At 39.8% G+C, this 15,529-nt stretch overlaps 1 protein-coding gene across 1 annotated transcript in view; it reads right to left on the reverse strand.

Moving 5' to 3' along the window:
• Nucleotides 1-15,529, reverse strand: part of EML6 (EMAP like 6) — a 159,377-nt gene that overhangs the window by 109,359 nt on the left and 34,489 nt on the right. Inside the window, exons 7-9 of the mRNA XM_039249179.1 lie at nucleotides 6,811-7,012; nucleotides 3,838-3,975; nucleotides 1,402-1,658 (exon numbers count right to left, since the gene is read on the reverse strand). Coding sequence (XP_039105110.1) covers nucleotides 1,402-1,658; nucleotides 3,838-3,975; nucleotides 6,811-7,012 — 597 coding nt within the window. The remainder of the gene's footprint in view (nucleotides 1-1,401; nucleotides 1,659-3,837; nucleotides 3,976-6,810; nucleotides 7,013-15,529) is intronic.

Consider the following 15,529-nt stretch of genomic DNA (forward strand, 5'->3'; position numbering starts at 1 on the left):
GTTGGGGAAAATACTCTTGACAGTTGTGTTAGATGTGTTCTCATAGGTGCGGCAACTCCCAGCTCGTACTGAAAGCAGGTGAAGGATGTCCCCAGGGGGCATGTCCAGCCATACACAGTTTTAAAATTCAAAATCAAGACAATTTAGTGTGCTACCTCAGAGTTCCTTCTTCAAAAATAGGTAAATATTTTCAAATAAGAAGTCTGTGAGAATAGCTGCTCTTCAGCATTTCTGCCAAACTGGCATGTGGAAATTCTGGACTGGAACAGCATTACATAAAAATTCATTAAGATGAGCATAAAATCAGAGAGCTGACAGAACATAGTCCTTGACCCAGCATTTCCCCTTTGGAGAATGTCGTCCAAGGAAGTAACTCAGAAGACAGAATCCCACCTGTACCAAGTTATTTCGAGATACACTGTCTGTACCAGCAAAGAAACAGGAAACAAGCCCAAATGCTAACTAACGGGAGAATGAGACAGCAAATTGTGATATTATCACTGAGAGGATGTTACTTCGTTATTGCAAATGAGAAATGTGTATTCCATAATTTCTCACACACAGAAAATACATATGAAATAATTTCAAGCAAAGAAAGTAGACACACAAAAATAGGTACCTAGTAACAGTGTGCTGATGAATTTGACAGGGTGGAAAACTCTAAAAAGCTGAAGTCACATTAGATGGTGTATATTATTGTATGTACAAATTAATTATTCAATAAAAATTTTAAGGTAAAATATAATTATTTCAGGACAAGATTCATATTAAATATTAAAATTTTCCATTTACATTAAAAAATCATGAGTCACAGATTATAATACAGAACTTGTCTTTTATTTGCACCATTTTAGTACTACAAACTAAATGTTACTGAATATTAGGCAAGTCTGAAGAATCTCTTCTCAAAGACACAGCAGAGGTCACAAGCAGAAATCGTGTTTTTAAACCCCAGTTAGCATATTTCACCAAATAATATCTTAAGGGCTTCCAATTATGAAGAACACAGATTTTGGACTAAAACTAACATAGTAAATGAGGACTGTGATCCTTAAATATTTAGTTTTTAGTATTTTTCTAGGATATTTTTCCTTTCACTTGTCTGTAGGCATCCTTTTAATTTCTAAGTATATATCCTTTGCCCATAACCATTTCAAGTGTTTATGTCCAGTCTGTGCCTCGTCTTTTCATGCTTTTTCACTGTGCGTTTTTTTTTTTTTTTTTTTTTTTTAATTTTAATGTGTTCCAATGGATTCTGTCTTTTCTTTGGGAGTGTGAGATTTGGGGGGTCATGTGTCTGGAAACGTTCCTTGCCCTGAGACCACAATAACATTCTCATACATTTGCTGCGTCTGGTTCAAAGCTTTGATTTTCACCACCACCTAGGGCTGCGGGACTCACATGGCATCTTGTAGAACAGGCGTTCTCCCGCGCCGTCATTGGTCTGCAAGTATTTGCTATCCAGAGACCAGTCAATGTGTGTGATGAAACTAAGCGACTTGCTGCATTCTCCAATTTTCTTATACCGCTGGGCAACAGCGTACACGTCCACTGGGCCGTCATTGGATCCCACCGCAAGATAAGAGCCATCTGGAGAAAATTTCATTTCATGAATGACTTCTTTTCGATCTTTGATATGAACCACTTCTGTCATATCTCTATAAGAATAAAAAGCAGCAATAAAAAGTGATAAGCAGCAAATCTAGAAATAGGAACCTCAAGCCATGTTTTAAAATTTCTATGTCAGGGGCACCTGGGTGGCTCAGTCAGTTAAGCGTCGGACTTCAGCTCGGGTCATGATCTCACGGTTTGTGGGTTTGAGCCCGGTGTCGGGCTCTGTGCTGACAGCTCAGAGCCTGGAACCTGCTTCGGATTCTGTGTCTCCCTCTTTTTCTGCCCCTCCCCCACTCATGCTCTGTTTCTGTCTCGATAATAATTTAAAAATTTTTTTAAAAATAAAAAATAAAATTTCTATGTCAGAAAAAATGGTTTCAAAAGAGAGAGAATACCTACAGGAATTAAGGAAACAACTTTTGAGGAAAGATAGAAAAGTCAGTTCCTAGCCAAAAGCAACCAAGTTTTTAAGTATTATTTGGGGCTTCCAAAGTGACAACAAAAAACTCAATGAAATACATATTTGTTTTCATGTTTAATTATGTGTTATTTTTCCCTAAAACATTGTGCTTCATAAAATTGGGGTTTGTAAAATTGTTTTAAAAACATGCCTTGGAGAAAGGTAAACTTCTGCAAAAGGGAGGACAGACATCAACCATGTTTTTTATACTTTAAGATCAGGTAACCAGTGGCTGTGAAGCTTGATGCTTACTGTTGCAAAAAGGAGCAAGTCCAAAAAGCAGAAGAGGAAAATTACTTTTTAAATATTAAATTCTTATGTCATTATTTAATTGTGACCATGAAAGGTCAGCGATGCATACATCATGTCACTGGAATATTTCATATCCTTTCTGATCAGATTCTGGCAAGAAGTGCTATTCTCATTTGAAGGCTGCTGCCATGAGACTGAACCGTGGCCAGCAGTCCCCTGGGCCAGCACCGAAGACTTCACCCACTCCCAACAAAATCAGTGCATAAATGATGGCACATATGTGCTTCCACATGATAATTTCCTTCACCTGCCATCACTTCTTAATAGCAATATATTATATAAAATAATGTTTACTATAATGTCATCAAATGGGTTTTGTTTGTTTGTTCATTTCGGCTTGGGAAATCTATCAAAAAGAAAAGAAAATCTGGGAGCGCCTGGGTGGCTCAGTCGGCTTAGTGTCCGACTTTGGCTCAGGTCATGATCTCACGGTTTGTGGGTTCGAGCCTCGCGTCAGGCTCTGTGCTGACAGCTAGTTCAGAGCCTGGAGCCTGTTTTGGATTTCTGTGTCTCCCTCTCTCTGACCCTCCCCTGCTCGTGCTGTCTCTCTCTCTCAGAAATAAATAAAACATTTTAAAAATAAAAAAAAAAAAAAAAAGGAAAATCTGGTAATTGGCCATCTTTTCACACCATCATTAAGCAGAGAAAGAGACTGTTGCCCATCAACCCAGCAGTAAGTTATGTGTCACTGGTAATGAGAATTTAGTGTAATAAACTGTGCCAAGATCATTTTTCAAAGCTATCTAGAATTTTCTATGTGCAAAACATGCAGTATCTAAGTTACAGTTGCATTTTCTTTCTGTAACCACAAACTGTGAAAGCCAAAAAAACCAACCAGTGTTGTTTAGAGAAATTACAAGTGTGGGTCATAATTTTTGTCCCATATAGGATGTTAATGAATATGAAATATTGCATGTTATTTTTCCCTGTAGGTGAAAGAAATCTTTTACTCAAGCCCACCTCTAAAAATCTGGCACTCCTACAGACTGCTTTCTCATTTCTTTTTCTTTTCTTGGCTTCCTATAAGCCCAAACCCCATTGGGACCAGATGAGCTTAGGAGTTCATTATTCACTAGATTTTAGAAAGTATCATATACAATATATTATGTAATATCCTCCGTAGGAGTTAGGCCAATACCACGTATTAAAAACATTAATATTTTTGTAGCAAATCACATGATAGACAATTATTCCTACTAGGAGTTTAATAAGCGATAAACAGTCTCAAATCAGTTCATTGGGTCAAGGCGTGCTGTCAAAGAAGTTGCCAAAGAACTGTAGATTTTCAGAGTGTTTGGATTTGGAAATTACAGATAGGGGACTGTGAATCTAGACTGTTCCAGTTTGAAAGAATAAATGCAGTTTTCCTCAAGTCCAGGCATACACTGTAACCAGGAGAACTAGTTTAACAGAAGAGCATGTCTGCTATCATTTTCCTTATCAGCACGTGCCTGACTCGGAGCACAATGAAAGAGCCATCCTTCATGCCCAGGGCCAGCTGAGATCCATCGGGGCTGAAGGCCACACTGCGAACCGCTTCCTCCATGTTACAGCGGGCGATCAAGGCATGGTCAGCCAGGCTCCACAGCCTACACACAAGGACAAAGTAAAAACAAAACCAATTTCTCAGTCAGAGGCTACACCTAGGCTGGAAGTCCTGTTCACTACAGGACGCACCAACTTCCCACTAGTGTCCTTCCCCACAGCACGTGTGGCAATCTAAGAAGGTGTTTAGTTTATCAAACAATGGGTCATTTGCACCATTTCAAATGCCCAGCAAGAACCGTAAAATCAGAAAACCATTTCCAAAGAGTTTGAGATTGACAAAATAAAGGCATTTTAAATACTACTTCACAAAACATATTGCTATTCTCGTTGGAGATTAAACATTGTTCTTGGGGCACCTGAGTGGCTCAGTCGGTTAAACGTCCAACTTCGGCTCAGGTCATGATCTCACGGTTTGTGGGTTCGGGCCCCATGTCAGGCTCTGTGCTGACAGCTAGCTCAGAGCCTGTTTCAGATTCTGTGTCTCCCTCTCTCTCTGACCCTCCCCTTCTCATGCTGAGAAGAGCTCTCAGAAATAAATAAAACATTAAAAAACAACAACAACATTGTTCTTTACTTATACCAAGAATTGTTAATAACACTTAGAGAAAAAGAAGTACTACTAGGTGTTAGTATTGTTAGCTTGTTTAAAATAATCCGAGTACACTTCTAGTAACTGTGTTCCTTAAGCACAGATAAACGGAAACACACATTACTTTTATTGGCCTCCCTGGCAAGAAAGAGTATCTGACACAGAGAGGAGTGAAGTACACCCCTGCCCAGGATGGTCTCAGAGTTGGCTGTCTGTCTACAGTCATCTGCTGTCATGCTTCACAAGGCCCCTGGCTGCCCCACTGCAAAGAGGCCCACCACCCCTGGTTGGGGCAGATACTTAAGTGCCCCTGACTGATGGGCACAGCTACTGCTGGAGAAACGCAGGTCACGGGGTAAGAGGTTCTGACAGTTTGTAGCAGCTCCGGGAAAACCCAATCAGGCACCTCACACTGAGCGAACGTGGACTAGGTATCAAAACGCACATAAGCATTTACGTGTCAGTTGTGATTGTGGTGACTGACCTCCGTCTGCGACTGCTCTTAAAGACAGGCTTCTCTCAACACACCAACGCCAGCATCTGCCAAGACGGGACTGAGAATCCTGAGGTCTCCATAGGGAGGCAAGAGTCAGTCACATATGGTACAGTTTGTCTAAACGCATTCTGCCATCAGGACGGATGGGGGATGCTCCTTAAAATGGAGAGTTGCTCGGTGAAGAGTTTACTGATCCCTTAGGCAGCCTGCACTGTTCAGCCTAAAGCTCATGTAGTCTTTCAATACCTCGTCCATTATTCATAATCTCATGCTGCTTTTAGCCTTGTACTATTTTAAGCAATGTAAGCTTTGCTCTACTAGCATGCAGAAACCGTCCTTCCTCAGGAGACTGTACCATCCTGTAAAGTCACTGAGCTGATCTCGCTCAAGCAATTCACTGGGACTCAGACCCCTCTTAAATCTCAATACTCAGTGTGAAATAACATTTGTCATGGTAGCCAAATTAATGGTTCAGACAAATAAGGCAAATTCTGACAGCCAGGGCTCCCTGGGGATGTCTGCAATTCTGAGACTCAACAAAGTTGTCAAAAAACAAAAGCTGAAGACTTTCTTGAAATCATTTCTACCTGGATGAATAGAAATGGAGTATCTCAGGTGTTTGAGTAAGTTGATGGTACCATTCTGCCTGTTTGGGGAAAGCTCAGAGTAAAGAAGGAGAAGGAAGAGAAAGGGAGGAAGTTGGGTAAAGAGAACCTTAAGCCAAATAACCATTGATGCCACATGGAGACACAGTGTGTTTTTATTGATCTTTAGATTGATGGGGCTTCAGTGCTTGGTAAAGATTACAAAGTGGATTTACTTTTAAATTTAAGCCTCACTAACGAGCATACTGTGCCTTGATCAGATTCACAGACATACAGAGTAAGAGCAGGGGAGAAGCAGGGACCTGCTTCCAGTCTACGAAGTCCTAATTTAGCTACTAGAGACCAGAAGCAGTAATCAATCAACAAACTGATGCACCAGCCTCTCTCCCCGACTGGCATGCACTCTTTCTGGCCTGCTTGTTGCTGGGCGCATTTAAAGGTCAGCTGTAAATACAAAAATACTGAAGTCAGTGCAAAAGCCTTTATCACACACTTCTAAACCCTATGTGCAGTCCTTCAACAGTCACAAGGATATCAGGAGTGTCCTCATTTTGCTCATTTTACGTGATGCTGTGCTCTGAAAGAATAACAAATGATCCACAGCAAGAACCCTTGAGGTCCTAATAAAATTGTCTGTTTTCTCAGGAACCAGCACTTTCCTTTGATTTGAGGACAATGTTCAAAATTCCATCCGAGAATGTGCAAAAAAAGAATTGTTTAGTCACATACTCAAGACAACTCTGGAAATCAGTACTTAAGTTCTTTTGAAGACGAGTTCATGAATTCACCAACGGAGATGAAGGCCTATTAGAAAACTGAAATGCTGTGTGTAGCCCCCCGGGGAGGACCCAGCACATGAGGGGCAAATACAATCATACCACAGATGAATGCGCTGAGCTCTCCTCTTTGATTGAAAGAGAACTGGGAGCCTATCTAACCAGGAGCAGTATATTTGCACTCACTCAGACACTTTCATGACTTAAAATGGAGCCAAAGGAAGACGGCAATGATAAAATGCTAAGAAACCAAGTGTTGCTGAGCTCATTGTCTCAACGCTCTGTTTGGAATGGGTGTGGTTCTTTACCATGGTTTAGCCTTCTCTTATATAACCAGCAAATTTGGGCACTGTAAATCTGTTGTCCCACGGCAGTCAGTGAGATGATGACCGCCACTGCTGGGGGCTCACCTGACAGAGCGGTCGTCACTGCCCGTCACAGCCAGGGGCTTCTTGGGGTGCAGGGCCAGGGCCCAGAGCTCCCCCTCACAGTGGCCTTGCAGGATCAGCATCGGCTTGTCTCGTTCACGCACGATCACTTCAAATATCTCACTGTCCTGGGTCCCTGCGAGGAGGCGGTCTGCCTTCCAGCACACACTCCGGATGGAGAGGCCTGGCGGAAACAAGCAATTAAATAAAATTAAAGTGTGTTTTCACACCACTGACAAAGAAAGGAAAACACCTACATGTCCTTTCACCAGGATAGCATCTAATGTAACACATCTTAACAACTCCTGAAGGAGAAACACCAACTCCACACACCATCTTGTGTTATTCACCATTTGCTTACCCCTTGCCATCTGGATTTCACACATGAGTAGTCACTCTTTCCCGCCTAACTTAGGGTAACCACGTGTTTTTACATCGGGACGCATGTGAAATACTGTATCTTAAAATAAGTGTGAGGAGAAATTGGTCTTTATGAAAACCTACCCCTTCTTTAAATAATGTACTTCTGATTTACTATGGAAAAGTTAAGGGTCACTTCAATCTTTAGAAAGCTAACACTATATTAAAACTTAAAAACAAAAAAAAACTTAATGTTTATTTTTATTTTTGAGAGAGAGGGAGTCAGCAAGCGAGCACGCACGTAAGCGAGCACCAGTGGGGGAGGGGCAGAGAGAGAGAGAGGGAGACACAGAATCTGAAGCAGGCTCCAGGTTCTGAGCTGTCAGCACAAGAGCCTGATGCAGGGCTGGAACTCAAGAGCCGTGAGGTCATGACTTGAGGCAAAGTTGGATGGCTTTACCGACTGAGACAACCAGGCAGCCCTAACACTATGTTAAAATTCTATGTGGGTGATACTACAGAATGGTTAATTGTCATATTGGGCAAGTTTACTATGATCAGAACCTAGACTCATTTTGCTGGATAAACAGATGCACCATGTCCCAGAAATATGCAAGTAAAACTAATTTCAGTCTCGAAATACCATCAAACATTTGTCAGTGAAGATGCTATTCTTTCCTGACTTAACATTTTATACAGTGCTCTCTAAAAGCACAGTACTTCTTTGAAATACAAACTTCTACCTCAGGACTACTTCATACTCTCCAGGCAGGTCTTTATTTGCCTGCCTGATTGGTGATCCCTTGAACTTCTTGTCTGTTTCGTTCCTTACTGGGTACATTATTTATTTACTTAGTGAGTTTTCTCATGTTGAAATCAGAAATACAGAGAGAATACCGCTTTCATAACTACTTTAAATAAGGCACGGATATGGTAAGCTTTGAGATCTGAGTTGTTTCCCCAGTGGGTTTTGTGTCGTCGGTATAGAAAATACCAGAAGTCAGGTCTTTAGTCCTGCTCTACACCTCATTGGCCAGACACACCAGGAGTGTCCCTTTTTCTCTGGAGACCAGTTTTTCTCTGCATTAAATGCAGACTATAATTAAGGAGACCATGTAATCTATCATCCAAATTGTGACTACTTTGAAAGTCGAATTAAATTTACATACATTAAAAATATTTTTTCACCAAGAAGGCAGCTTTACCATGTTAAAATAGTTCTATCAAATTATTTTCAAAGGTAAAATTATAGTGACACTTTATTACCAAATTCAAAGTCCAAAACAGAGGAATGAATAGGCAGGGCACAGAGGATTTCCAGGGCCCTGAAACTCTTCACTGTCATGGTGGATACGTGTTATTACGCATGTGTCAAAATCCACAGAATATACAACACTGAATGTAAACTCTAATACAAACCTGTACAGGTTTGAGTGATGATGCGTCAGTGTAGCTTCTTCCACTGTAACAAATGTACCGCCCTGCGGGCAGGGGGTGGGAGGTGTTGTGGACAGTCAGGGAGGCTGTGCATGTGTGGGTGGCAGGGGGTATAGGAGAAATCTCTATACCTTCCATTCAATTTTGCTGTGAACCTAAATCTGTTCTAAAAAAAATTAAGTCTATAAAAAACTCCAGGACAAATGCTAAGGCACATGGGATGCTGGGACAAAAGAATGGTTAACTGGGGGTATATGGACATCCTAATTGTATTCTTCACCTTAATCAACTCACAGTGCTCTTAAAAGGATCCAATGAGATGATGCATTTATTTACCAAAAAAAAGTATTTTTTAAGGCATAAGCCTATTTTTACATGCAATAACTCTCTTGGCCCCTTGCTCTGAATTCACTGTTACATGTTTTGAAATGGAAGGAGATGGCACACTGGCAGATTTATTATTCCCATTTTGAGCAGTAGGTAGAGAAACCTTGGCAACGGCTAGTTCAGGGTCAGTCACTCAAAACCCTTCCAGCAAACATCATGATAGGCTTTCAAGGTTGGGAGGGACAGAGACATGGTGAAAGTAGCCAGAGCAAGACTGCAGAAAGACAGGGCAGCAGCTCAGCTGTGGAAGCAACTCTGCCTTGTAGCAACGGTCTCTTTGCCCGGTCCCTTTACTGTCCTTTTCTCTTTCTCCCGCTTTTCCAGAGGGTTAGTAACCATTCGTTAATTAACACAGCCCCATTTCTTCCAGGAGGGGAGTCAATTTGTCCTCCCAGCAGGCTTAGGGTCACCTATGATTTTATTCCAGATGAGGTACAACACCTTGTTCTTCAGAAATAGGAAGTAAGTAGGGATGTTAATTCCACTGTAGTTATCAGTAAAAATCTCAAATAATTTACTTTTTATTATATTTATTGTCTGTTTCATCTCACTAATATCTGTAAACATAGGAGTTTTCTCAGTTTTATACACTGTTGTATCCTCAGTACCTACCAGTGTATGTAGTACACGTGTAGGTATATGCTCAATAAAAGATGGCTGCATGAAATAAAACATCAGAATCACAAACATTTCTTGTGTCCTTAGAGATATCAAGAAAAAAAGAATATCTGCATCCTCAATGAAACCATTTAAAGAAGGGATATATTTACTCACTGATTCAAACAGTTTTTATTAAGCGCTTACCATGTGCCCAAGACGAGAGCTTGAACATGCCAGCTCATGCCCTATTGGAAATTATATCCTAAGGAGGACCAAGACATTTGTAAGCCGACATTTACACACCAGAAATCAATTAAAATGATGTATACAAGATTAGGGTTCAAGATGGGATGTGGGAGGATCCTGAATTCACCTCTTCCTATGGTCACATCTAATCTACAGTTACCTATGGAACAATTTCCTCTGAAAGAAACTGAATTGTACCTGAACAATTCCCATGTACCGGGCAAACAAGAAAAAAACAAAACCACAAAAAACTCACATCAAAATGAGTAGAGGAGGCTGAGACATAATCTCAATATAAATCCTACCCTTGGTCCAGTAACCCACAATTGGGAGGGAATTCCTAACTACGAGCTTCTTTCTGAGGAGTGGAGGGTTTGAACGCTGCATCTGGCACCCCAATGTTTAAGACCTGCACCTGAGAGATGACCCCCCAAAATACCTAGCTTTAAACCCTTTAAAGCCTTGTGGATACAGGGCTTGTATCCACAAGATTCTCAAGGCTATAGCAAACGAAAAATAGTGGGTTCACTGTGGCTATCCTCCAGGGCCTGGTGCAGAGGAAGCTGAAATACCCAGTCTTTCTGCGAATGAGGCCTATTTGCTTCAAGTTTCAGTCTGAGGAGCAGGCATCTAACCTAACACACAGCTAGAGGCCTACTGAAATACTCTGCAAAGGCTGAAGAGGCCAGAGGGTGCCACACTGACACTTTCCCTCTGCTGTGTTCAGCTTGCTGTGATCTTCTGCAGAGAAGCCTGTGCACACAAGGGCACCATGGTTTTTGGGGCTACTTCCCAAGGGTCACCCCTTGAACTGCCTGCCAGTAGTGCCTACATTCATGGGTCCCACAGGACTGTAAGAAATGGAAAAACAGTCTGATTATTTATCCTTCACTTAGATTTAAAAATTATCAAATTTTCTCACATAAGCCTCTAGTTCTTTTTTCTTTTAAAAGCAAATTTGCATACTCGTATCAGTTTGCACTCCCCTCCCATACTTCCATTTGCATCTCTAATAATATGGACCTTTCATACAGCCATCGTACCATAATCATACCTGACAAAATTTGGTATCATCTGGTTCACAGTAAAAATTTTTTTTTATTTTTTTATTTTCAAACTTTTATTTAAATCTTAGTTAGTTAACATACAGTGCAATATTGGTTTCAGGAGCAGAATTCAGGGATTCATCACTTACATAAAATACCCAGATACAGAGAAATCATTCTTAATCAGCTACCCCCTAAGGCAGCAGAGACAAAGACGACTGAGGTGCAGTCTTTCTTTTTTTTTTTTTTTTTTTTTTTTTTTTTTTTTTACAAATAGTTTATTGTCAAATTAGTTTCCACATAACACTCAGTGCTCATCCCCACAAGTGTTGAGGTACAGTCTTTCTGTGGAAAAGGCCAATTAATTGATCTTCAAAGCTGTGGCCTGAGGGGCTAACTTCTAAATAAACACATATCTAGGGGTTGAATGCAATCTCCAGAGATCAGGGAGGCCAGCGGGTACCATCTTTGCACTCTCCCTCCTTCCTACCGCATGTCATGTCTCCAAGAAAGGACATTATGCACAGGTCTGCAACCCCAGCTTTTGTAGCTGGCCCCCAAAGGATACATATCTTGATAACCTGGTTCTGAAGGCCACCAGAGCTTGTGTTCACATGTTCAATGGCAGGGTAAGCAAAAAAAAAAAAAAAAGAAAGAAAGAAAATTCTCTACTAGCCATTACTCCAGAGCTCAGTGCATGCAGAGAGTACAAACAGAAATGCCCATCTCCTGCTCTTTCTCTGAGAGAACTACAGGTATTTACTTTAAAAGCTGCTGTCTGAGGTCTGGCTCCCAATCACACTGAATATAGGTGCTGACTATGATCCTACCCTTTGGGACACTGACAGGTCTTGGCATACCCTCAGCTACCGGAAGTGACAAAGAACCAAGTGGGCTGTTTATATAATCACAAAGGTTTGAATGACAACCAAAAGCTAGGGCAGTGTTAAACAAGATTCAGGGGCTCCTGGGTGGCTCAGTCAGTTAAGCATCCAACTTCAGCACAGGTCAGGATCTCGCGGTTTGTGATTTTGAGCCCCAAGTCCAGCTCTGTGCTGACAGCTCAGAGCCTGGAGCCTGTCCAGATTCTATGTGTCCTTTTCTCTCTCTTCCCCTTCCCCGCTCAACCTCTGTCTCTCTCGAGCTCTCTCTCAAGAATAAAAAAACATTACAAAAATATTTTTTAAAAAAACAGTAAGTAAAAGTAAAAAACTGTTTAAAAAAAACAGTAAGTAAGTAAAAACATCTACGTGAGGCCATCTCTTTAAGACTGGGAGAGGTGGTTGTTTTATCCAAAGTAGAGAAACCAAGAACGAGAGTCAAGAAAAAATGAACAAAGTATACGCTCCAAAGAACAATATAAAAATCTCAGAAAAAGACCACAATGAATTGGTAATAAGTTATTTACATGATAAAGAACTCAAAAATAACAGTCATACAGATGCTCACTAAACTCAGGAGAACAAAGCATGAATAAAGTGAGAATTTCAATGAAGAAATAAAAGATGTAAGAAAGCACCAAAGAGAAATCACAGAGATGAAGAATATAATAACCGAATAATACACTAGAGGGGTTCAACAGCAGACTGTGTGAAGGAGGAAAAACATCAGTAAACTCAAACACAGGGCAGTGGAACTCACCCAATCAGAGCAACATTAAGAAAAAAGAATGAAAAAGACTGAAGACAGCTTAGGGGACTTATGAAACAATAACAAGTAGACTGACACTGGCACTATAATAGTTCTAGGGGAGAAAAGAGAGAGAATGGGGCAGACGACTCATTTGGAGAAATAATGGCTGAACATTTCCCTAACATGTGAAGGAAACAGACATTCAGATCCAGGAGACACAGAGAATTCCACATAAGAGGGTCCAAAGAAACCCGTACCACGACACATTATAATTAAAGTGTCAAAAGTTAAAGACAAGGAATTTTATAGGCAACAAGAGAATAACAGTTTGTTTTTAATCAAGGGAAGTCCCATTAAGACTTAAAGCAGAGTTTACAGCAGAAACTTTGCAGTCCAGAGGGAGTGGCACAATATATTTAACTCGAAGAGAAAAACTGCCAACTAAAAATATACTACGTGACATAGTTGTCCTTCAGAATTGAAAGAGACAGAAAGACTTCACCACACAATCGAAAGTTAAAAGAAAGACTTCATCTCCCCTAGAATAGCCTGACAAGAAATTCCAGGAACTTCTTCCAGTTGAGTTAAAAGGGCACCAATCAATAATAGGAAAACATAAGAAAGTATAAATCCCACTGGTAAAGGCAAATACAGAGTACAATTCAGAATAATTTAATGTTGTACAGGTGGTGGGTTAATTACATACAATCATAGTATGAAAGTTAAAAGACAAAAGCAGGGGCGCCTGGGTGGCTTAGTCAGTTAAGCGTCCGGCTTTCGCTTAGGTCATGATCCCGCGGTTTGTGGGTTCAAGCCCCGCGTCGGGCTCTGTGCTGATTGCCAGCTCAGAGCCTGGAGCCTGTTTCAGTCTGTGACTCCCTCTCTCTCTGACCCTCCCCTGCTCACGCTGTCTCCATCTCTCCTAGAGATAAATAAAACATTTAAAAAAAAAAAAAGACAAAAGTAATAAAAACAACTATATAATAATTTAACAGACAAAAGAAAAAGATATTAAGTTGTAACATCAAAAACAAACATGGGGATAGGGAGGAATAAAAATGTTAAGCTTTAGAAGGCATTCAAACTATAATCAACTTAAAATATTCTAAGTTGTTTTGTGAAAGCCTCATGGTAATCACAAAGCAAAACTATAGTAGATACAGCAAAGATAAAGCAATCTAAGCATACCACTACTAAAAATCATCAAATCACAAAGGAAGAAAACAAGAGAAAAACAAAGGAATTACAAAATACCCAGAAAACAATGAACAAAATGACAGTAATACATATCAATAATTACTTTAAACGTAAATGGACAAAATTCTCCAATTCAAAGATATAGGGTGGCTGATGAATAAAAAAAACAAGACCTACCTATGCACTGCCTACAATAGACTCCCTTCAGATTTAAGGACACACAAAGACTAAAAGTAAAGGGATAGAAAAAGATATTCCATGCAAACAGAAACCAAAAGAAATCTGAGATACCTATACATAATAGGCTTTAAGACAAAGGCTGCAGTAAAAGACAAAGAATGCCATTATATAATGATAAAGGTGTCGATTCAGCAAGAAGACATATTTGTAAATGTTTACGCACACCTCATAGGAAAACCTAAATATATAAAGCAAATATTAACAGATCTAAATGGAGAAATGTACAGCAATACAATACAGTAGCAGACTTTAATACCCTACTTTCTTTAAAGGATAGATGATGTAGACATTAAATCATAAGGAAACACTGGCCTTAAATGGCACATTAGACCAGATGGACTTAAAAGATATTTAAAACACATTCCACCCAAAAGCAACATAATGTACATTCTTCTCAAGTGCATATGGGAATATTCTCCAGGATAGATCATACATTAGGCCATAAGTCATAATAAATTTAAGAAGATTGAAATCATACCAAGCATCTTTCCTGATCACAATGGAATGAAACTCGTTATCAATGACAAGAACAAAACTAGAACATTCATGTATATGTGACGTTTAAACAACATGCTACTGAACAATCAATGGGTCAAAGAAGAAATCAAAAGAAATTTTAAAAAATGAAAACAGAAACACTACATACCAAAACCTGTAAGATGCAGTGAGGGCGTTCACAGAGACAAAAACCTACCTTACATAACAGGAAAGATCTTAAATTAGCAGCCTAACTTTGTACTTCAATGTTTTCAAGGAAAAGAACAAATGAAGCTCAAAGTAAGGAGAAGGAAGGAAAAAAAGAACAGAGCAGAAATAAAAGAAGTTAAGAGACCAAAAAGACAACAGATAATATCAAAGAAACTAAGAGCTGGGTGCTTGTTTTTTTTTTAAGAGAAAGCAAAATAGTTAAACCTTAAGCTAAACTAAGAAAAAAGAGAGGACTTAAATAAAATCAGAAGTGAAACCTTGTAACTGATACTACAGAAATACAAAGGATCATAAGAGACCACTATGAAGTGATATATACATATAAACTGGACAAACTAAAAGAAATGCAAAAATCCTAGAAACATACAACCTACCAAGACTAAATTATGAAGAAGTAGAAAATATGAACAGACCAATAAGTGAGTAAGGAAATTGAATCAGTAATCCAAAACCTCCAGCAAAGGAAAACCCAGTATCAGATGGCCTCACTGGTGAATTCTACTACACATTTAAATAATTATTATCAATCCTTCTGAAATGCTTCCAAAAAATATGTGAGACAGAAACCCTTCCAAACTGATTGTATGAAGTTGTAGGAGGCCTGGACAACCCCAATATCAAAACCAGGCAAAGATGCCACACACAAACACACACACACACACACACACACACACACACACACACCACACACACACACTACAGGCCACTTTCCCTGATAAGCATAGATGCAAAAATCATGAAAAAATTTGCAAACCAAATTCAGCAATACTATAAAAGATTCATACACTGTGGTCAAGAGGGATTTATTCCAGGGATACAAGGATGGTACAACATCTATGTATCAATCA

This window comes from Hyaena hyaena, unplaced genomic scaffold (assembly GCF_003009895.1).
Source record: "Hyaena hyaena isolate Hyena2069 unplaced genomic scaffold, ASM300989v1 scaffold_332, whole genome shotgun sequence".
NCBI lineage: Eukaryota > Metazoa > Chordata > Mammalia > Carnivora > Hyaenidae > Hyaena > Hyaena hyaena.